At 43.8% G+C, this 21,900-nt stretch overlaps 2 protein-coding genes and 2 non-coding genes across 12 annotated transcripts; all 4 read left to right on the plus strand.

Annotated features, from left to right (window-relative positions):
* Positions 1 to 77: 77 nt before the first annotated feature.
* On the plus strand, positions 78 to 168 carry TRNAY-GUA. The gene is given in 2 exon segments: positions 78 to 114; positions 133 to 168. It is a non-coding gene; the product is annotated as a tRNA-Tyr (tRNA).
* Positions 169 to 1,315: 1,147 nt separating this feature from the next.
* TRNAP-UGG lies at positions 1,316 to 1,387 on the plus strand. The gene has a single exon. It is a non-coding gene; the product is annotated as a tRNA-Pro (tRNA).
* A 517-nt stretch (positions 1,388 to 1,904) lies between these two features.
* Positions 1,905 to 14,493, plus strand: ANG (angiogenin). 5 transcript variants are annotated; one of them, XM_043554206.1, is made up of 2 exons: positions 1,905 to 2,016; positions 13,867 to 14,493. In XM_043554206.1, the coding sequence occupies exon 2, from the start codon at positions 13,885 to 13,887 to the stop codon at positions 14,323 to 14,325; it is 441 nt and encodes a 146-aa protein (XP_043410141.1). In that variant the 5' UTR covers positions 1,905 to 2,016; positions 13,867 to 13,884; the 3' UTR covers positions 14,326 to 14,493. The 5 variants fall into 5 exon arrangements, with proteins under 5 accessions (XP_043410141.1, XP_043410143.1, XP_043410139.1 ...); XM_043554208.1 differs by lacking the exon at positions 1,905 to 2,016 and adding an exon at positions 6,494 to 6,566; XM_043554204.1 differs by lacking the exon at positions 1,905 to 2,016 and adding an exon at positions 8,254 to 8,366.
* Positions 1,911 to 20,899, plus strand: LOC122467685 (ribonuclease 4). 5 transcript variants are annotated; one of them, XM_043554210.1, is made up of 2 exons: positions 1,911 to 2,016; positions 19,648 to 20,899. In XM_043554210.1, the coding sequence occupies exon 2, from the start codon at positions 19,665 to 19,667 to the stop codon at positions 20,100 to 20,102; it is 438 nt and encodes a 145-aa protein (XP_043410145.1). In that variant the 5' UTR covers positions 1,911 to 2,016; positions 19,648 to 19,664; the 3' UTR covers positions 20,103 to 20,899. The 5 variants fall into 5 exon arrangements, with proteins under 5 accessions (XP_043410145.1, XP_043410148.1, XP_043410146.1 ...); XM_043554213.1 differs by lacking the exon at positions 1,911 to 2,016 and adding an exon at positions 6,488 to 6,566; XM_043554211.1 differs by lacking the exon at positions 1,911 to 2,016 and adding an exon at positions 8,252 to 8,347.
* Positions 20,900 to 21,900: the final 1,001 nt, after the last annotated feature.

Here is a 21,900-nt window from a genome sequence, read left to right on the forward strand (position 1 = left end):
GCAGAGGATCTTTTCCCACGCGCCTCTGTTTATGGATGTCCTGAATAGGTGACTCTGGAGAGGTGCTACGTGTGCCCCCTTCGATAGCTCAGCTGGTAGAGCGGAGGACTGTAGTGCGCTTCCCGTGCGGTCATCCTTAGGTCGCTGGTTCGATTCCGGCTCGAAGGAGGAGTTCCAGTTTTGGTGTCACCCAAGAATCCATCGCTCTCTTGTTTCTTTGGGGGATCTTCTAGAGTTGCTTTGTCCAGACCTTATTCCTGTCCCAAAGAAAGAGTTTGAGCTCCACCAAGCGTGTGTGAACAAGTGGAAACCGTTCGCACAGATTCTAGGGAGGAGGCGACTGCGAGCCACCTCTGGCAGCGAGTTGGAAGGGCTGGGAGTTAATTTTAATTTTCCCTCAGATGTGTTCTTTTGGCTTCTACTTGATCCTGGATCGCTGCCTGAAGTCTACGGTTCGAAAACCCAAGACCACTGTTTGGTACAGAAGAACATTGTCTATAAACGCTGTATGCACATGTCTGCGCCCTGCGGGATGAGAGGCCCCAATTTGCAAAAGAAAACCCCTAAACTGTGGCCCTTGTCCCGAGTGTTCGCCCGCACTCTATATACACAGCCATTCAGGGGGAGGCCCTTACAAGACAACTTTTATATATTTTTATACTTTTACAAAAAAGATTTTGAGCCAGAGCAGTTAACTGCAACAGGTTTGGACGTGAGTTGGGCTGAGCCTAGGCGAGAGAATTCCAGACCCAGGAAGCAAGTGAGGCAAGGTGGGGAGATGGAAAAGTCGATTCTCCCTCAGGGGCCTGAACTATCCCCACACGTGCCAGACGGCCGCACGTCCCACTGACCTCGGCTCCCCATATGTTGAGCCCACCATTTCCTGCCCCTAGGGTGTTAGGCTCGCGCGAGGTAGCTGCAAGCGTGTCCGGCCTGGGCTCAGGACCCTACAGCCTCGCAGGCGAGGTTGGCTCGGACCCTCGGGCCCCCGCCAGGCTCCCTCCAGGATCCAGCTCGCAGCTTCAGCCGTCTGGCGGTGCTCGGTGGAGCCCAACACGCCGCCTGAGGTCTGAAAAGTCGCCTCTCTTCACCCTATCCGGCCTCTGGAGGGCTCCAAAACGTGGATCGGGGAGAATAAGCGAAGCTAGAACTCGTGTCAGCTTTCAAAAGGGTGAGATTTTGTGAAGATGGGAGAAAGGGCTGCAAAGCAAAAGGTAATGTCACCACATGCAGCAGAACTCAGGAGCAGCCTGGCGGCCAACTGTGAGTAGAAAAGTAATGTTCAGAGGAAACATGGGCAAACTTTCGCTGTCGTGGCTCGTTGGTCTAGGGGTATGATTCTCGCTTTGGGTGCGAGAGGTCCCGGGTTCAAATCCCGGACGAGCCCAGACTTTTGCTTTTTCTCCTTCCTTCCAAACTACGCCAAAGTTAGTTCTGTACAAACTTTCTCACTTTCCGACTGTGCTGCAAAAGAAAGGTGCACTGGACGAACACGTGCCAGGTGAGGCTGATGAGCTATGAGGGAAGAAACTGCCTGGTCTCCTGGACTCTCCGCCAGCGGACACTTCGGAGGGACCGCCTCGCTCCTGGGAGCGAGACCGGTGTCCCAAGGCCCACTGTCCCCGGAGGTCGCGTCCTAGAGGCCGCGGCGCGTGGGGCTCGGGGCTCCAAGGCCCTCTCCTTTTCCAGGCAGGGACCTGCCCGCAGCTCCTGCTCCAGAGGCAGGTCCCGGCCGGAAAGGCCCCCTCGGGGAAACAGGGCGCGGTCCCAACTGCACAGAGGCTCCAACGCCGTCCTCCTCCCCGCCCCCTTTCCGCTGCATCCCCCGCCCGTCGGTGTAGCAGTGTACACAATCGCAAACTGACCCCACCCAGGATCCAAAACAGGATTCAAAAGAACGTCTTTGCGTCTTCTACCAGCTCCCTATCATCAAACAAGGGGAGGGGAAGAAGCCGGTGAGAAAAACCTCTCTTCCCGCCGCCCTGCGCGTTTCTGCAGCCTTGCTCCGAGGCCGAGGTGGGTTCACATTCCGCTGCTCCTCCTTGTGAGTAGTTTTACCAAGAGCGTTTTGTCCCGAGGAGCCCCTTCTTAGCAGAGTCAGTGTGGGGCTCTTCGGGGAGGCGTTTGCGGAATCGGGTTGGAGCTGCTGAGGAATGGGAAGGAAGGTAAAAGTCCTGTTCTCATACGACTTAGCGAGTCTACATTCCCGCCCTGAGGTTTTCTTCCCGCAGCTGAGCAGAGATGGCAGCATGACAATCTGTTGCCTAGAATGTGGGCTCAGAGGGGGACCACAGAATTGGCGGACAGAATGGAGGCGGGTAGGGGGGAGCCTGCACTTGCTCAAACCTAAGGATTCTTTACCTGGTACCCAGGTGGATCGCCAGATTGATGAAGCAGGCCTTGTTCTTTTTTGCCAGCATAACTGGCACTTGGGGCTGATGTTTTCATTTTCTGGTTACTCACATCTGTCTCCTCACCCTTAACCCACCATCAGCCAGGGCTGAACTTCTTGGAGACACTGCAAACAACCTCTAACCCAAGCTTTCTTACTAGAATGTTGGGATCCTTGGCCTTCTTACTCTGAGACAGCATGTCATATGGTAACACATGGTAACACATGGGCGAAACAGAGCATCTTTATTTAGGAAGGACAGTAAAAACAGTTTTAGCATCATGCCAGGGACTAGGGAAATCGCAAATGAGGCAAGACCCTCCCTCTGTGTTGTTAAGAACCTTATAATCAAGTCATAAATGTAATCACTAGAAACGCAAGTGACATAATTACCTGAATAGCACTGGCCAACTAACTTCCCAGAAGCAGCCTCAGGTATTCGAAGAACTCCTTAACTACAGTTACTAACTAGTTAGTGCCGAAGGACAATTTTGATACACTTTATTTTAAGCAACTCTTTTACAGATAAAGAGGGAGTAAAATATTTTTGAAATTCATGGAAATAGTCAATAGGTTTCCCTTAAACAACAACTTTCAGTGGCACCTTTAAAATAAGCTTTAATTTTCTAGAAATTGCTAGTGTGGAATACGAAAGCTGTGCGGTGTGTTGGAAAGCTTCTAGGTCCTGGAACACCAGATGTTCCTTGGAGAATGCATGTTATCTTTCTCTGTTCCTCAGTTTCCTTACCTGTAAAATGAGGGCTTGATAGTCCTCCAGGTCTCCCTCTTTCTTATTCTAGGACATCTTGGGGTGGCAGTGTGTAAATGACCCTTATATAAAAGAGGGTACTCTAGTAATGTGGAGAAGAGCTGTGGTTTGGCAGAGAAGATGGGGGAAAAACCATTCCAGGAAAAGAAGAATGTTTCTGGCTATTGTTGAAAGGGCAGATGTCAGGTTATAAGCAGGCAAAGGTAAGAGATTTGTCAAGCTATTGTTGGAAGCATTTGCCCATGCGATTCAGAAATTAAAGTAGATGGCTAAGAAAGTGGACCATATCAGGCCAGTAAAACCCCTCAGTAGGAGTTTTCACTTAATCCATATTTGAGCAAAGAGCAATTTCTGTTAATAGTAATTCTTAGAAGAACACCTTGAGATGCCTGGGAGAGAGAATGGGCACAAAGCCCCACATTTGTTGACAGTACATGTGTAATTTTTGTCTTTGTTTGAAAATACACAGGCATGTAAGCAAGAGTGTGGCTTATTTTCCCCCAGTCATACTGCCCCCCCCCATCCCTGGAGATGTGATCCTTCTTTTCATTGGAGCTTCATCCTCTTTTAACCATTACTTCTGTTAGTCAATAAGTTTCATGCTTATAAACCTAAAAAAAAGTTAGAGTTAAAACAAATTTAGAGATTAGTCATTTCTCCCCATCACCTAATTTTATAATTAGTGTTAAGGACAGAATTAAACATATGTACTCTGTCTAAAGGGTAAAGGACACCAGCACTTGAGTCCTTAGAAGGAGAACCCCAGGCTTCCTGTGTCTACATGCAAGGAAACTAGTGGCGTGAAGAAGAGACACAAGAAAAATTTCAGGAAGAGGGGAATGACTTTCAAATTCAAGGTGTCAGAACATTTTTTAAATATATGAGTGGGTTTTTCTCAATTGACAATTACTTCACACCTATTAAAATTACTGAAAAAATATAGATATAATTCCTTGTTGTAGGTATTTAGAAATACAAATGAGTAAGCACTTAAATGCATTAAAAAATTTTTTTTAACGTTTATTTATTTTTGAGACAGAGAGAGACAGAGCATGAATGGGGGAGGGTCAGAGAGAGGGAGACACAGAATCCAAAACAGGCTCTAGGTTCTGAGCTGTCAGCACAAAGCCCGATGCGGGGCTCGAACTCACAGACCGCGAGATCATGACCTGAGCCGAAGTCTGCCGCCCAACGGACTGAGCCACCCAGGTGCCCCACACTTAAATGCATTTTAATGAAATAGTCAAACTCCCACCCCCCCAAACCTTTCTTTTATGTTTTTCATCATAACCACATTGTGCCAAGCTGAAAAGAAAGGAAAAACCATGGGACTGAAAGCAAACCATTCACCATTCACCTAACTGGCTTTTTGCATTGTCACCTATGTGGGGGAGGGTGTTAATTATCCCCAAGTTGTCAGGTGAAATACCACAGGCAAAGAAGGGACCTGGCTGTGTGCAGAGGCCTGAGGTTGCTCCCAGCAATACAGCATAAAGCTAACATCAGAGGCTCGTCTGTTTGTGTGAGTTGGTGTTTGGCCTGGTGCTTCAGGCCATGGGACTCTGTGTGTGTGTGTGTGTGTGTGTGTGTGTGTGTGAGTGTGTGCGCGTGCGCGCTCACATTTTAGGTGATTTATCAGAGAAGGATCCTGTTAATCAAGTCCTCTTGATCTCCACAGACTGTGGGAGTTTGCTACTGCTTCACTGTCCAGGATTGCTGAGGCCATAGGGGTGTTGCAATGGGCCTGGCCGTGTCCTCCCCACTAAATGACTGACTAATAACTTTAATTTTTTTTTAATATGTGTTTATTTTGAGAGACAGAGAGAGAGCAGGCAGGGGAGGGGCAGAGATGGAGAGAGAGTATCCCAAGCAGGCTCCACACTGCCAGCACAGAGACCAACAACATGGGCCTTGATCCCATGAACCGTGAGATCCTGACCCTCAGCCGAGCCGATATCAAGAGTCAGACGCTTAACTGGCTGAACCACGCAGGCAACCCATTAACAACTTTTTAGAACTCAGCTCTTCAGCGTCTCTTTAAATAGTGATATATGATTAATTTAAAATAGGTACCACTCTCAAATATCAGGTTTGCCCACAAAAGGAAAGTGAGGACTAGGGCACCCTGTTAGGTGCAGGTAGAGTCCCCACTCTGTGGGCCCCTTGTCTTGTTGATTCTCTTGGTACCTAACAGACTTTGAACTTTGGTATTTGGCAGAACAATGGTGTGGATCAGGGACACGCCTGTCCCTTCCTTTCCAGAGACTTCAGTAACCCTGAGGCACCAGGTACTGAGGGAGAGGCAGTTTGCGGTTGTGTGCTCGGCCCTTTTCTCACTCCCCCAGACTTTTTTCCTTTTAGCTCAGACTTTGGCACCAGACTTTTTCCTTTTAGCTCAGACTTTGGCTAGGGGGTGCCGGGAAAAGGGAAGAGAACAGGGGGAAAAAGTGAAGCTCAGGCAGGGCTGGGCCTCAACACAGCTGAAAAGCCAGTGAAGGTTGTCCTTCCAGGCTCTCCGTGTTGCCCACTCTTCTTTCTCCTCAAATCCTCAGGCCATTCCAGTTGCCTAAAACCATTCTTCAGCTGGGCCATAAAGCCCATGCCCAAGCATGTGTGAATCACAGACAGCTGTTTAAGGAGTTTATCCTCCTAGGAATTTTGGCATTGGAACAGGGACCAGTACCTAAGAAATGAAGGTCTATCCATGGGCTTTCAGGATTTACCAGTCAGCCAGAAGCAGAGCCTTCCTGGTAACCTTGGAAGCCTTCCTGCTCTACGTGGGAGTCAGGCCCGCCTTGTCCAGTAGCTGTTGCCAAACCCAATTGTGTTTGTAAGTCTTAAGAGAATCCAGGAGAGTTTGTGGTTGGGATTTCCAAAGTGAGATCAGATGGTATATTTCTAGAAGCAATGAGAGGTAACAAAAAAGCTTGGGGCCTAGGAGTCAGTCACTCTTTTATATACTAAGAATGCAGAGATGAATGAAACCATTATTCTTCTCTCTAAGGATTCCATCTAATGGAGAGACAGAAATCATCAAAGGGTGATGGCTAACGACCTGTTTCCTAACCTGAAGTAAAGCCAGATCCATCCCACCCGTGTTGTAAGAACTCCAGATCAGCTCGCATTCTTCCCTGAGCATTCCTGAAGTTCCCAGGGGGTGCAAACATGTTTGCAAATAGCCCCTTTAGCCAACATAGTGAGGCTGCCATTTGGTTCTTTCTTACTCCAGCTCCCTGGGGGAGGTCTATCCCTGCCCTAAAAGGGTCCCATGCTGCTGAGAATGCTTGAAGATACCAACACACAGTGTCCTCTTCCTTTTTGATAGAGCACATGGTCTGACCTGTTGCTGTAGTTCTTGTCCAGACTCGACTCAACTCTGTCTCAACAGGAGCCTCCTCCAGGAAGGTATTTTGCCTCCTGCCCCACCCCCCTCACAACCTGCAGTCAACCATGTAGTGAACTTGTTTACAGTGGTTTGCTGTGTGCTTCCTGAATCTTAGAGAGATTTCATGAAACAACCTTGATTTTTATTGTAGAGCCCTCCCTGTAGGCCCAGGAGGCCAGGTCAGAGGGGATGTGAATGAAGCACATCATATTCCTTGCCCAACACCGGTCCACAGCCTTGGCATCTTTCTCCCACCTCTTATCATGGCCTTCTCTATGGATGAATCCATCGCTGGAGCGTCACAGACTCTGACACAAATAGGCTTCACTTGGGCTGACCCACTAGCTTCACCCACACCAGGACCCACCTGAAGTCTAGAGTCAGCTTGGGACCGCTGCTCCATGCTGGCCTCAGCACAGTGTGTCCTGGGTACAGAGAATCCCCCAAAGGAAGACGTGGGCAACTCCTCCTGGGATCGGTGGGACTGTGAAGCACCTGGCAGGACTCAGAGAAGGCGCCGCTCATGCTGAGTCTGGAAAGATGAGTAGATCCGCTCCCCGAAGATGAGGGGTTTGAAGTCTGCCTAAACCATTCCCCTGCTGTTTGATCTGGGAGCTTCCTGGCTTAACGTAACACCTACCTCACACAGTCCTGGTGACAGTTAAATATGATCACGTATGTGAGAGCATCATAAAATGAAAGGCAATGACTGTAATTATGATTATTATGATGATTTCAAGTACAGTTATTTTATTGGCAGGCAGCCTGTCTTTACTGACACCTTCTCAAAGACAGGCAGGCAGAAAACAGGTGGATGGATGACAAGAGAGGGTTGAGAATTTTTTTAAAAAGAGCCCTGTTGGAGATGCCACACCAGTGTAGATGGTTGCTGAAGGTCTGTGAAGCAGTTGGCAGCCTACAGCTACCTGATATTTGAAACTATAGGATCTTTATAAAGTGACCCCAGTGACCTTTGGCTCACTTGGCTTGTTTCTATTCAAGCAACAAATCCAAATCGGCTTTGTGAGTAGATGCAGTATCAGTGTTGCACTGATGGTGGAGATAAATTTCGCAACTGTGTTACAAGGAACAGAAAATTGAGTGCTTGCGATTTATCTCTTGTGAACAGGTTAGGATGAAAGGAAGGAGAAGCCCAGGAAATACAGCCAGGAAACTTCTGAGGGTTAGTAGCTGGAAGGTTGAGGTCACAGGCAGGGTATGAATAGCTGTCACGTAACCTTCTCTGGGAATACTTTCCTGGTTCTGTGAAGTCGATGAAATAGCCTACTTAGCATTTTTCATGAAACAAAATTATGTGGGTAAGAACAAAGGACAGTGAAACAGCATCGTCTTACGCTGCAGGCTTTCTCCAAGGCAGTTCTCGGAGATGGCCCATAGGATCAGAAACAACATCTTCTGGATCCAGATTACTGCATGTCCTGTCATGGGCAAGAGTCAGAACCACAGACATCAGAAATAGGCAGCTATGGGACAAAAGGCCATGTTTATCAAACTTGGCCTTCCAGAACAAATTTCTAATCCATTCAGGTGGGTTAATATTTGACCCAGTCATGCCCAGGGAAAAGGTGAATGACTCTCCTTGTTTGTCCAAGAGCAGTGTCCTTGGTTTTCATGTCTCTGCCAGGATCAGAGATCTTTAGATCTAATCTTCCCACCCCATTTATCTGATCACTATATAATCAGAACCAAAAGGGGCCTCTAGGTTCACACAGCTGGAACTCATCTCCAGGAACAAACAGCTGGAACCCATCTTCAGTTGGAGGGAAACTTCCAGACTTTTGTAAGATTCTTCCTCCTGGGTAATCTATTTTTCTGTTTGTTTATATGTATACTATTTCTAGACATCCATCCACTTCAGTGAAACCATTTTTTCCCTTTTAAAAACTCTTGGTCCAAGTTCACGAATTAAGAAGGAAATAAGTCAGATTCTAAAATGTAAAATGCAAACAGATTTCTTTTGGGATAGCCTAAATGTAGAAATAAAAGGAAATTAGTGATACTGGGAACAAGTGGAGATTTAGAAGGGATTCCTAAATTGTGATAAAGTCCCCACAGATCTGGGAAAAGCATTTGCTGAAGGGTATCTGGACCCCCACCCCTCCGCCCTGATGTCATATGTGGCTTAACAAGGAAAGAAACAGAAAGTATACTTTTACCTTTGTTTTCTTGTAATCTTTCCTGCTAATTCTTTCCTTAAGAAAGTTTTGGGTCTCTTTTAAAGCACAATAGAACAACACATGGCAAAAGCAAAAAAAAAAAAAAAAAAAAAAGAAAGAAAGAAAGAAAGAAAAGAAAAGGTACACTGCAGGTTGAACAGAAGAAGGAAGGAAAGGGGACAAGGGAGGAATATGCATTAGGTGTCCTGCTTCCACTTTGGAGAATATTGCCCTAGGACAAATAAAAGTGTGAGACCATATTTATGGAAGCTGTAACCATAGTCACTGATCATAAACTGTCTAGTTAACTCCCTAGTGAATAAAGTTTGATAGATCTCTTGAATACAAAGCATTGCCTGTGAGGAGAGAGAATATTAGTTTTTGTGAAGATTAAAGGATTGTTTGAGGTAGAAGGTAAAGGTAATGTAGAAAACAAATTGTGGGACAAATTCCAGTAAGAAAAATGTGATAGTTATGTGCTTGGGTGTGGAAGGACAAATGTGAATGAATTTGACCACCAGATCTCTGTACCCTTGGCCTGGGCAGATTTGCTTCCCCACCACAAATAATCTCTTACTTGTTTTCTCCCAATTCCATTTGACCTCTCTTTAGGGGAAGTTTAGTATTGAGTATATAAGTGAGGAAGTTATGAATGGGAGAGCAGATGTTGTTACTGGTGGCCCTAGTGTATACTTGCTAGGATTGGTTTCTGGGTGGCTGAGGGAGTTAAGATTGCAGTAAGCCTGGGCAAACCTCAGCTAAGTTGTTACAGAATGAATGTACAAATGCTGCAAATCAGAAACAAAAATGTTCCTTAACCTCTAAGGCTAGGACATGAGGGCCTTCAAGCTCCAACAAGCAAGCGGTTTTTTAGGATGTGAAGTTCCTGTGTTGTGTCAGTCCAATGTCTTAACTAGAGGTGGGCTGTAGGCTTGGCTTACACACCAAGCCTTAAGAGATGATGCGTCTCAGTCAACCTATCATCTGTTTCTTCCAGGTGGTGCCTTGTGCCACCAACTACACTTAGACACAAACTTGTCTCTGCAATTCCATCCTGGTGGAACTAGAAAAGGCTTTTATGCTTAATGAGAACCATGGAGAAAGAGGCATTTAGAGTTAGCAACCCTAAAAGTTTTACAGATGAATACAGTAGGCCTGGAGAGGAAAATGAAGTCAACCATTAAAAACATAATTATTGAGGGTCTACCATGAGGCAGACACTGTGATTCAAGGTGACTAATATCGGCTCTGCCCTCCTATAGATTACACACCAGTAGGAAACACTGACAAACAGGTCATTGTTGTCCCAAGATCACATAGATAATGGCTTGGAAATGGCATCCATGAAACCCGACAAGAAATAACCTTTATTTTATTATATCCTTGTGGACAGATCAGCTTCGTGACTTTTGCTTTAACACTTATATCTAGTAAAGTGTCCTTGATATTAATATCTAAAGCATAGAGTGTTTGGACAGACACTCTTGGCAGACCTGTCAGCTCATATTCCCTTCTGTGAGCAGTGATATCCCCACAGCCTGTTAACACTGGCACTTCCTACAAGCACCCATGGTCTCCTCCCGAGCGTGGAAACCCTTGGCAACATTCCTATCCACCACTGCCACCTAATGACTCTTTTGGGTACTACCAGCTCTGGTTCTACTTCCTGATTTTTTTTTTTTTTTTTTTTTTTTTTTTTTTTTTTTTTCTTTTTAACTCTGGGATTTCTCCCTCTCTGGCAGAGAGGTGTTGACTGTGTGGTCTCTAACGTCCCTTCTGTCTTGACATCCTGTTATTCTACAATACCTTTGATGTTAGAAGGCATTGCTGAACAGGAAACTTAGTTGATTACAAGTCAGTAAAACTTTGATGAGGTCTTCCAAAAAAAACTAGAAAAAGAAAACACAGCCAGGAGAATGAAAAGTGCAAGTGTAAAGAACTTGGTAGATACTGTATTGGAGCAGCAACCATGTAGGAATACTTGTTACTCTTTTAGGAGTGGCTCTCCTCCCTGCAATGATGTGCCACTTTCTTGCTAAACTTCCAAGAACACAATTTCACTTGATTCTATTACAAATGATACTCTGTGTGCTTAATGGAAACCTTTTCAGCCGCTGGTTATTTCAGTATTGTAGAATGGTCAAAAGATTCCTCAGTGTCTCATCTGGTATTTTTCAACAGTGTACCAAATTTGTTTATAGTTATTATGAAACAGACAAGGTGGATCAATGCCAAATGTTGATGAGAATGAGAGCTCACTTTGCTTACTCTGTCACATGCCTTCCATGTAACCAGCAAAACCCTGGATCATACTCCCAGGGCTGTTTAGCAACAGGCTTACTGCTAGGACCTATTGCCTCTGTAAGGTCTACCAAAATAATTTTATATGAAAATAATGTTTATTGACTTACACACAAAAAAGCACAACATAAAAATCAATAATTAATTTAATATCTATGATAATATACCATCTATTATTAAATTTAGTATTCAAAAGAATTATATTACATTCAAGAATAATTCAAAGGTCAAAATTTTCTCCCATTATGAGAATTTCTCAGTATGTGTGATGATTGCCAAAAAAACCTAGCTGTTCATAAATTAAATTAATTACTCACAGACAATTTGAGAAACAAAATTATAAAAATCAGTTTCAGATATTCAGTGAAAAGTCATTTTTTTTATTGTTGGATATGGGGCATTCACATGTATTTGATATAATGTGTAGGACTATGGTGTTTTTTTTCTGACTTATGTAGAATCAAGATGATATTTTTCCTCAAATTTTTATTTAAATTCTAGATTGTAAACATATAATGTAATATTGTTTTCAAGGACTATGGTGGTTTTAAAAGGCACTGAATACTCTTTAAGGTTTTCTCCAAAGAACTAAAGGTATAGTCAGAAACTACTTGCTGCAAACACCAGATATCTTTCAATTCTCAAATCTACAAATTTCATAAGAAATACAATCTTAGGGGCGCCTGGGTGGCGTAGTCGGTTAAGCGTCCGACTTCAGCCAGGTCACGATCTCGCCGTCCGTGAGTTCGAGCCCCGCGTCAGGCTCTGGGCTGATGGCTCAGAGCCTGGAGCCTGTTTCCGATTCTGTGTCTCCCTCTCTCTGCCCCTCCCCCATTCATGCTCTGTCTCTCTCTGTCCCCAAAATAAATAAACGTTGAAAAAAAAAATTTAAAAAAAAAAAGAAATACAATCTTAAAAGTCCATAAAGAATTTCTTCTCTATTTTGTTATCATCTATACTTGTTTAATTCTATTTTTTTTTTCTTGAGAGAGAGAAAGAGAAAGAGAGTGCAAGCAGAGGGTTGGAGGGAGAGGGAGAGAAAGAATATTAAAGAGGATCCATGCCCAGTGTGCAGCTGGACATGGCTAGATCTCACAACCGTGAGATCATGACCTGAGCCAAAATAAGAGTTGGATGCTTAACCAACTGAGCCACCCAGGCGTCCCTAATCCTATTTTTAATTATCTATCACTGAGTAAACATCATGTTCCAGGTAAAAAGCACCTTGTTTACCCTGTGGGTGTGTTTGAGTGTCTGACACACCACCCCTGGGATGTGTGAGTTCTACAGTTTGAGATTGACAGCTCCTGAGAGAGAATGGTGGCAATCCTATTCTCCTTGTTCTTCCTCTGAGAAAAATTTGAGAAATCATCGCAGCAAATCGTAAGGCCTTTGACTTGAAAAAGTCTAAGGAGGGGTGCCTGGCAGGACTCTTGATCTCAGGGTTGTGAGTTTGAGCCATAGAGTTTAAGGGGTAAAAAGTGTCTAAGGAGTTGTTTTTATTTTGTTTTTGTTTTTATCACAAGGTAACATCATTTGCCTGTGTGTAAACAGTCTGCGTACACGTGCAGGAAAAATTAGAAAATATTCTCTGAGGGGCGCCTGGGTGGCTCAGTCAGTTAAGCGTCCCACTCTTTATTTTTTTTTTTTAAATTTTTTTTTTCAACGTTTATTTATTTTTGGGACAGAGAGAGACAGAGCATGAACGGGGGAGGGACAGAGAGAGAGGGAGACACAGAATCAGAAACAGGCTCCAGGCTCTGAGCCATCAGCCCAGAGCCTGACGCGGGGCTCGAACTCACGGACCGCGAGATCGTGACCTGGCTGAAGTCGGACGCTTAACCGACTGCGCCACCCAGGCGCCCCAAGCGTCCCACTCTTGATTTTGGCTTGGAGCCTGCTTGGGACTCTGACTCTCTCTCTCTCTCTCTCTCTCTCTCTCTCTCTCTCTCTCTCTCTCAAAATAAATAGTTTTTTTTTTAAAAAAGAAAATGTTATCTGAGAATGATTCAAAGTGTCCCCAATGCATAAAACAACTGAGGATAAGCTTTTATTCTTCTTCTTCCAGTCCTAAGAGTTGACCCAGACCCAGTTCCAAGCATTACATGGGTTCTTCCATGTTCCTCCCTGTTCGTTCTAAATAGCACCTCATAATTCCACCTTTGGCCATGAAACACCTACTTCTTGGGGAACTAGGTCTGCCTCCTTTCTCCTGAGGATAAAACTGCTCTCAACTGCTCTCCTCACAGCCGGCTTACTAACTGACTTGAGTATCTGACATCCTGTCTTCAATAGTCCTCTGATCGACCCTTCCCTGGGCTCAGGGTTCCCTCTAAGTACCCCTTCTTCATAGCTCTCGCCTCCTATTTTACTGTCTCATCTCAGGAAATTGGAGCTCCGTCCCTTCTCCCTGGATGCACCATTCTCTTTCAGGGAGGCATTTGGTGTATCTTGATGGTCTTTGTGTTCCAGGACCTAGCACAGTGTCTGGTACCCAGTAGGAACTTACATAAAGGTTGTTAATATGTTAATCAGTGAAGTAAAGAATGTGGATGGATTTTGTAATACTGTGATTGATAGAAAGGTAAATAGCGATCCTAAGGGATAGGAAAGAATGGTTGGGGCAGGGAGTTGTGTTCAGGAAACTTTTAATTCGACTTTGCAAAGGAATGGACTGATGAAACGTTTGAGATTAATGAGGAAGGGAAAAGAAAAGATGTATTTAGGTGACTGAGGATACCTGACTCTAGAAGCTCTGTCAGAGAGGAAAGTCCCTGTCCTTTTAGCCTAATCTGGCAATGCCATTCTGTGCCCCGACCACACCTCCTTTTGCCCTTGGCAGGAGCCCCTGTTGGAAGAGATGGTGATGGGCCAGGGTCCTCTGTTGTTGATCTTCATGCTGGGTCTGGGTCTGACCCCGCCAACCCTGGCTCAGGATGACTCCAGGTACAAACACTTTCTGACCCAGCACTATGACGCCAAACCAAAGGGCCGGAATGACAGATACTGTGAAAGCATGATGGAGAGACGAGGCCTGACCACACCCTGCAAAGACACCAACACCTTTATTCATGGCAACAAGGGCAGCATCAAGGCCATCTGTGGAAATAAGAATGGAAACCCTTACGGAGAAGCTTTAAGACTAAGCAAGTCTCCTTTCCAGATCACCACCTGCAGGCACGTAGGAGGGTCTCCCCGGCCTCCCTGCCGGTACAGAGCTACACCAGGCTTCAGACACATTGCTGTTGCCTGTGAAAATGGCCTGCCTGTCCACTTTGATGAGTCCTTTTTCCGTCCATAACCAGCAGGCCACAGCTGGCTCTGCTCCCCTTTCCTTGCATTTCCCTCCACACCCCAGAACAGTGGTGGCAACATTCATTGCCGGGGGCCCGGAGAATGACCTGCCTGGATCTCTTGCTTTCCTTTTTACAACATGCTTAAGAAATAAAAATGACTCTGAAATCAGTAAGAATCAAAGTCTTCTCACTGATTATTGGCCTATAAATCTATTAAAACCCCATTTTCTCTACTCAGCTGCTCCCTGAGAGGATTGGATACAATAGAAATGCCCTTTTCCTTATCAGTCAGTTCCTCATTAGTCAGTAGGGAGGTGGACTTTACCTTTGTGTAAAAAGAAGGTGGTTAAATTCATCTTACAGAAAGAACTAGGAAAATTCCAGGGCTTATGGCAACTAAGCAGAATTTTCGGAAGGGGCAAATAATAAGCCCAATATTATTTTTACAAATGTTAAACCTTGAGAAAAGTTGAGGACTAAATACCAACAGACTAATCACACTTTCTCTCTTTCCCACACCCATACATGTAACCCTGCATCAATACCAAAATCCATGCAGAGTAGACACCTCTTATCTTAAGCAGGAGCTAATTTTTTTTATGTTGCCTTGAATGGAATACTCCCCGGATATTCTCATGGCTATTTTATATAAAGATCAAAAAGTGATTACTTTATTATTCATTCATTCAGTCTTTTCTCCCTAATCTCTTACTTTATCAAATAATATCTGGCAACTGTGAGATCTTTGGGAAGGCATAGAAAGATTCCAAGCTTGTTTTTTATTCTTCTTCAACTAGATTTGGTTTTCAAGTAAACAGAAACTTAAGTTAACGACATTCTCTTTGTAAAATATACTTATCAGTCCACAGGTTAAGTGATTAACTTCCTGTTAACCTAATTCCTATCAACAGGTGTCTCAATATTTTATTTAGAAAGCAGTTGATAAATTACAGTTATAAATTACAGTTTGCCATCTTGTGAATGTATAACTGTCGTGGTCACAGTATCCCCAGTGGTGGCCTCCCCTGCTGCCCACATTGCTCTTAAATGGGCCAAAAACCCTGGTTTCTCAATACTTGGGTTATAGATCAGTGTCTAGGTGCCATCTGGGAGAGCCCAGCCTCCCTGAAAATATTCAAATTTGGGGAGGAAGTGATGGAGAAGTAGGTTACAGGTGTATACTCAGCACATGAATCTGTCCGCCTTGAGTTATCTATTTCAAAATTAAAAACACTGTCATTAGAGAGAAGAATTTTCCAAACCTCTATTATTAGAAAATGTGCCTTATCATAAAATCTCAAAAACTCCTTAAAGAGTAAGAAAATTCCAATTTGTGGTAGAACATTTGGACGCTTTCTCGGGGTCTCCAACCAGTACTATGTCCTTGATATGAGGCAAAGTGACTTCCATACAGATCATTGCCCCTCTCTTGATATAGAAAGTTAAAGGCACAGACCATTATTACATTGATCACACCATATGTGAGAAAACTCATGTCTTCTCCAAACATCTGCTTAGAGCATTACCATTGCAAACTCTGCTCTAGTGTTGGGTCAAATGACTGTTTCCCTGGCGATGACATGGCAACGGGCTGTGGGTGCTTCCTGTCCTACTTTTGGAGCTAGTAGCAGCTTGGTGGCCAATCCTAGCACTTTTTGCTCTGGGTCTCTTGTTCTCTCACCGTCAAAAGGTGTTTAGAATGAAATGTCAAGTCACAGGCAAGTCATTTCATCTGGAGTGAATCATTTGAGGAGTTGCAGTACTGGTCAGCTGTACTTTATTGACTTTGCAAGGGAAAGAGAAGAAAAACTTCAAAAATGTCAAGTCCTTTGAGGAATGGTCACATTCAAGGAAGAAACTTCAGTGCAATTTGGACAGGACAAATTTCTCTAGAGACACAGCAGAAATGCTAGTAGGTGAGATATTTCAGCTTAAAAGGGGCCTTGTAATTTCTTGGGAATATAGGTACTCTACAAAATAAGGGGGAAGGGATCCAAAATGTATGCAGTTTGGTGCAGTTATTCATTATTTTTATCAGATTGAAGGAATCAAAGGAAAACAAGATGAATGGAAATTATGAAAAGATCATTGCCAACATTTAGTAAACACTATCATGGGCTGGGCGTTGTGATAAGCACTTGACATTGATTTTATCATTAATTCTTCATAACATCTCTAAGAGGTGGGTATTACCATTATGCTCATTTTACTTATGAGAAAATAGGCTGAGAGATTAAGTAATTTCCCCAAGGTCACACAGTTAATGTGGCAAAGCTAGGCTTTGGGGATCACCATATAGAAATTAGTTCTTATTGAGAGTCAATCTGGTGCAGTGGAGAAAGACTTTGGGACAAACTCTGACCAAAAACTATGTGTTGGGATGATTCAGGCATCATTTGATTTTCTGTAGTACCTAGCACCCTGAGATGTACCCATTGACGTCTACATTGGACTTCGGTTCACAAATATTTTCCCATGTCTTGTTAAATCAGTTCGTTATTGTGGCTGAAGCCATGGGTTTGTTCTTATATGAATAGTTCAAGTTTTCTCTGTAGTCAGTTATTTTGCTGAACCATGATCTTGGTCACAAAGAGGGATGAGAGAAAGTAGACAGAACTGTGCAAGATGAGAGGTGCAAGATCAGATCTGGGAAAAACAACCCAAAGTACGTCATTGTGATGAAGCCATTACCCAAGTGCTAAGTGTGCCTTCAGAAGTTGTATCCATGGGTGCTGGGGTAAGGAGTAAATTGAGCATCATTTCTCCCATCCATCCTTCTTCCCATGACTCCCTCACTTCCCTCTTTTCCTGACTCCATCTGTCATATCAGCTGCAGGCACAGCAATATGACATAGAGCTTTACAACTTTCTGTGCACAGGCAAAAGGTGGCTGTGAACATAGAAGGTGGCATGTAAAAGAATCATGGTTATGTTTCATCCTGTCATTACCACTAACCAAAGTGTAGGCTTTAGGTGGAACAGATCACAGGTCCCTCATCAGCCTTGTCAGTCACTTACACGTGTGATCCGGCATCAGGAAGCAGCACCTTTGCAAACAAAGGCCAGTAGTGCCCATATATGTCAACCCAGGGGTTCAGCTGAGGCCAGCCCTTGGACTGCACATGTAGAAATGGGCCAGTCTTCCTCAAAAAAATTGCCTTTGCTATTGGGATGCTCACTCCCTGTTGAATTGGAGATTTTTTTCCCCCCTCTAATGAGTCAATCCTGCCTCATCATAAGAGTCAAAGTAGTTCACAGTTTGAGTGCATGTGAGTCCCAGACTGACAGCCAGAAGGCAGCATCTAGCTAGTGAGTTAGTGTGGTAAGTGACTCCCACCTCCACTCCCACCCTATTCCACCCCTGATTACATTCTGTTGCTAGAGAGAACCAACTCTGAGCACAGACATCTATAGTACCTTGGATATTTGGGACATGGGGTGGGAGAGGCAATTAGAAGATGGCAGAAAGAGTACAGATTTTAGAGCCAGATAGGCCTTGGATTCCTTTCTTTAATTAGTCCCTAGCAGCAATGTTCTGAAACTATATCACAATGCTTTCTTTGTCATTGCTCCAGAGGTGTTTGTTTGTTTCTTTGTTGACTGTGTAAAATAAATGTTTATTTCCCACCATCAAGAGGTGCCAGCACAAAGATCCTGCAGCCAGAGAATACAGAGAATTACCAACAGCTATTGACAAGACAGGCAGAGTATCAAGGATAGATGCAGGACAATGGAGTATATCAGCAGGGCCTAGTTTTTTGGGTTGTACATAGAAACAGAAAAAGAAAACCCCACAATCCACATCCTTTTTTGTGGAGATTGTGCTATTTATATTTCTTTATTTATTTTTAAATGTTTATTTATTTTTGAAAGAGTGAGAGAGAAAGAGAGAGCATGAGCAAGGGAGGGGCAGAGAGAGGGGGCACAGAGGATCTGAAGCAGGGGCTTGAACCCATGAACCGTGAGATCATGACCTGAGCTGAAGTTGGATGCTTAACCGACTGAGCCACCCAGGTGCCCCTAGATTTATTTTTTTTAACTTTGTTTTAAATGTTTTATTTATTCTTGTGAGACAGAGACAGAGTGTGAGTGGGGGAGGAGCAGAGAGAGAGGGAGACATAATCTGAAGCAGGCTCTGAATCTGAGCTGTCAGCCCAAAGCCCGATGTGGGACTTGAACCCACGAACAGTGAGATCATGACCTGAGCCGAAGTGGGACGCTTAACCGACTGAGCCCTCCAGGCCCCCCAAGATTTATTTTTTTAATGTTTCTTAGCTTATTGGTTAATTCCACAAGCCTGGAAAACACCTTCGCGCTCTATATCCATTTCACTTCATTTGTTCACAAGCTCATGCATTTCATTTATTAGTTTATTCAGCCAATATTTACTACCTTTAGTGCACTGAGACTTGATACTCTGTTTTTGTAGGGTTTCTTTATGTAATATTAACAGGATTTCCAAAAGGCCCTGATTTTAATATCATAGGAGAATAGCCAGTTAAGAGGAAAATTAAATATTAATACTAATACTAATACCTAATACTGCCCCGACCTCTTTTCTGTACTTCTTCAATTCCAGATATAAGGAATTAAAATCAGTTCATCAGCTTTCTTTGACATATCTTGAGTCTAGTGGCACCTGGGTGGCTCAGTCAGTTAAGTGCTAAGTGTCTGACTCTTGATTTTGGCTCAGGTCATGATCTCACAGTTCATGAGTTCATGCCCCCACCAAGCTCCGCAATGCCCATGCAGAGTCTACTTGGAATTGTCTCTCTCTCTCCTTCTCTGTCTGCCCCTCCCCTGCTCTCTCAAAAAAAAAAAAAAAAAAAAAAGAAAAGAAAAGAAAAGAAAGGAAGAGAAGAGAAAAAAGACATATTCTGAGTCTATCCAAATTTGGGGGAATCAGAGTCTCCAGAGGACTCAACACTCCAAAGATCACATGACTGGAGAATTACCTCAAGAAATAGTCAACTCCAGTTTCACTTAGCTCTGCCTTTTCTTCCTGTTCACGCTCTAACCATACAGGCCAGATACAATGGACAGCCACCCAGTCAGTGTCCATCCTGAGTTATTGTGCTCAGTGCAGCAACTTCTCTCCATAAAAGAGAGCGACTCTTGCTTCCAGAAAAAGCCATGTTTACATACTCTTTGCTATAGCAAAAGCAAGACAAGAAAAGTGAGCAGAGAAGAGTGAGGAGCTGATAAGGTACAGATAAGGAGGAAAGAGGAGACTAGAGTTGAGGAAATGACAGTTTGCCATTCTCTTCACCTCTCTCCAGTGCCCAAATCTTACCTTCCTTTCTCCTTCCCCTTGGGCTTCTCTCTAGGCATCTCCAAGGTCGTGATGGCTCTCCGGAGGATTCATGCATTGCTTCTGCTCTTGCTGCTGACCATGCTGGGTCTGGTGCAGCCCTCCTATGGCCAGGATCGCATGTACCAACGATTCCTGCGGCAACATGTGGACCCTGAGGGGACAGGTGGCAACGATGCCTACTGCAACTTGATGATGCAAAGACGGAAGATGACCGTGCGTCAGTGCAAGCATGTCAACACTTTCATCCATGAAGACATCTGGAACATTCGTAGTATCTGCAGCACCACTAATATCCAGTGCAAGAATGGCAAGATGAACTGCCATGAGGGTGTAGTGAAGGTCACAGACTGCAGGGAGACAGGAAGTTCCAGGACCCCCAACTGCAGATATAGGGCCTTGGCAAGCACCAGGCGTGTGGTCATTGCCTGTGAGGGTAACCCCGAGATGCCTGTACACTTTGACAGGTAGACACCATCCTGCAGGGGTGACAACCCAGCCCTTGGCCTTCAACTTAATGTGTAAACTGCAATGAGTAATGCATTTGAGCTGCCCCAGGCTCTGTCTCCTCTACTTCTTATTCTTTTTCTCTTTATAACCCATTCTGTTAAGCACATTGTATCAAAGAGAAATGGAGACATAAAATGAGGCTGGGCTTTTCTATAGTAAACTTTTTTGCTTTCTTTTATCATACTGGTCAGTTGAGCTCTCTCATCAGATCCTATCCTCTGGAATTTAGTCATTATCTGTATTTATATAGCACTTCAAGCATTTCAAAGTGCTTTCATCTAAATGATCTCATTTTAATAGTACAGCACTCCTGTAATGCTGCCTGTTGTATGTAGGAGCCCAAAGTTAAGAGATTTGCTGAAGACCATGAAGTTAGTGGAATAACTGAGACAGAAATCCAGTTGAACTGACTACCAGTCCAGGGCTTTCTCCACTTCATCACAAGGAGCGTTTTGAAAGTAACTGCTTTTTGTTGTTTCCCAGAGTCAGCTGTTGGGAGAAGCATTACAAATTTGGAAATGTATGCTGGCAAATGAGAACTCTATCTGTGTGATTTGGCTCCCTTGTTATGCTGGGCTCTAATAAGATCAGGAAATGATGCGAGGAATTTTCTTTCTCTCTCTCCGCGACTTTTGAATCACTCTAATAAGTCAGAATATTAAAAATGTACTAGATCATTTATGACTTATTCACTCTTCCTGACTGAAATGTTTTTGATGTTTTCCTTGTAATAAAGGACATAAACTGCAGGTATCTGAGAAGGCTGTGCTGTCGTTCTTTTGGGGGGATTATTTTTTCCCTTCTGGGTAGGGAATAATTCTTTGCATTCTTAAGTTTATAAGTATGCACACACCTTAATATCCTCATAAACTCTGGTCAAAGACTAATGCCTATCAGATCCATGACCATGACACAGAAACCTTTGTCTCATTTACTCAGAGGAAGAGACCCCTCTCAATTCTTAAATCCTTTCCTTCTCCCTCTGACTGTTTTAAACAAACTGGGGAGATGTATGAAGATGCTAGGGCTAAAGAAAGGAAGTGTGTGTGTGTGTGTGTGTGTGTGTGTGTGTGTTTGTAAATATAAACTGAAATCATTTGAGTTACAGCAGATACAGAAAGAAATCACTTTATAAATGGATTTGGTATACATATAAATTGTGAAATAATCACTACAATTAGGCTAATTATCAAATCTGTCACCTCACTGTTTTGTGTGTGTGTGGTAAGAGCACTTAGGATTTATCCCGTTAGCAAATTTCAAGTATACAGTACTATTTCGCTACCTGTTAAACAAAAAAATTAACTGAGTAAAATTTTTTTAGCTTGTGTATTTATTTTTAGTAATCTCTACGCCCAACATGGAGCTCAAACCCACAACCCTAAGATCAAGAGTTGTACACTCCTCAGACTGAATCAGCCAGGTGCCCCTTAACGGAGTACATTTTGAAGATCTTATTGGCTTTACTCAATGATTCATGGATCAGGCAGCATCCAGTCTAACAGATAGAAAGGAGATCCAAGGAGCTATACAAAATTAAAGACTTTTATATGCAGGAGGAAGCGGGAACAAGGATGTTATACTAGGCAAAAAAGCAGGTCCTATATTGCAAGGTAACTTTCTTTAAGGGAGTGGTAGGAATATATTAGGCAGATTATTTAACTAGTGCATCAAACAGTTTCTGGTTTCTGGGAGAGCCAAAACTACTTTAAGTCTCAATTTGATGATGTGGGGCTTAGCATAAGCAACTCCATTTGGG

This window comes from Prionailurus bengalensis, chromosome B3 (genome assembly GCF_016509475.1).
Source record: "Prionailurus bengalensis isolate Pbe53 chromosome B3, Fcat_Pben_1.1_paternal_pri, whole genome shotgun sequence".
Classification (NCBI taxonomy): Eukaryota; Metazoa; Chordata; class Mammalia; order Carnivora; family Felidae; genus Prionailurus; species Prionailurus bengalensis.

Excerpts from the sequence above, each read along its gene's own strand:
- ANG (XM_043554206.1), top strand. The coding sequence starts at position 13,885 with ATGGTGATGGGCCAGGGTCCTCTGTTGTTGATCTTCATGCTGGGTCTG.
- LOC122467685 (XM_043554210.1), top strand. The coding sequence starts at position 19,665 with ATGGCTCTCCGGAGGATTCATGCATTGCTTCTGCTCTTGCTGCTGACC.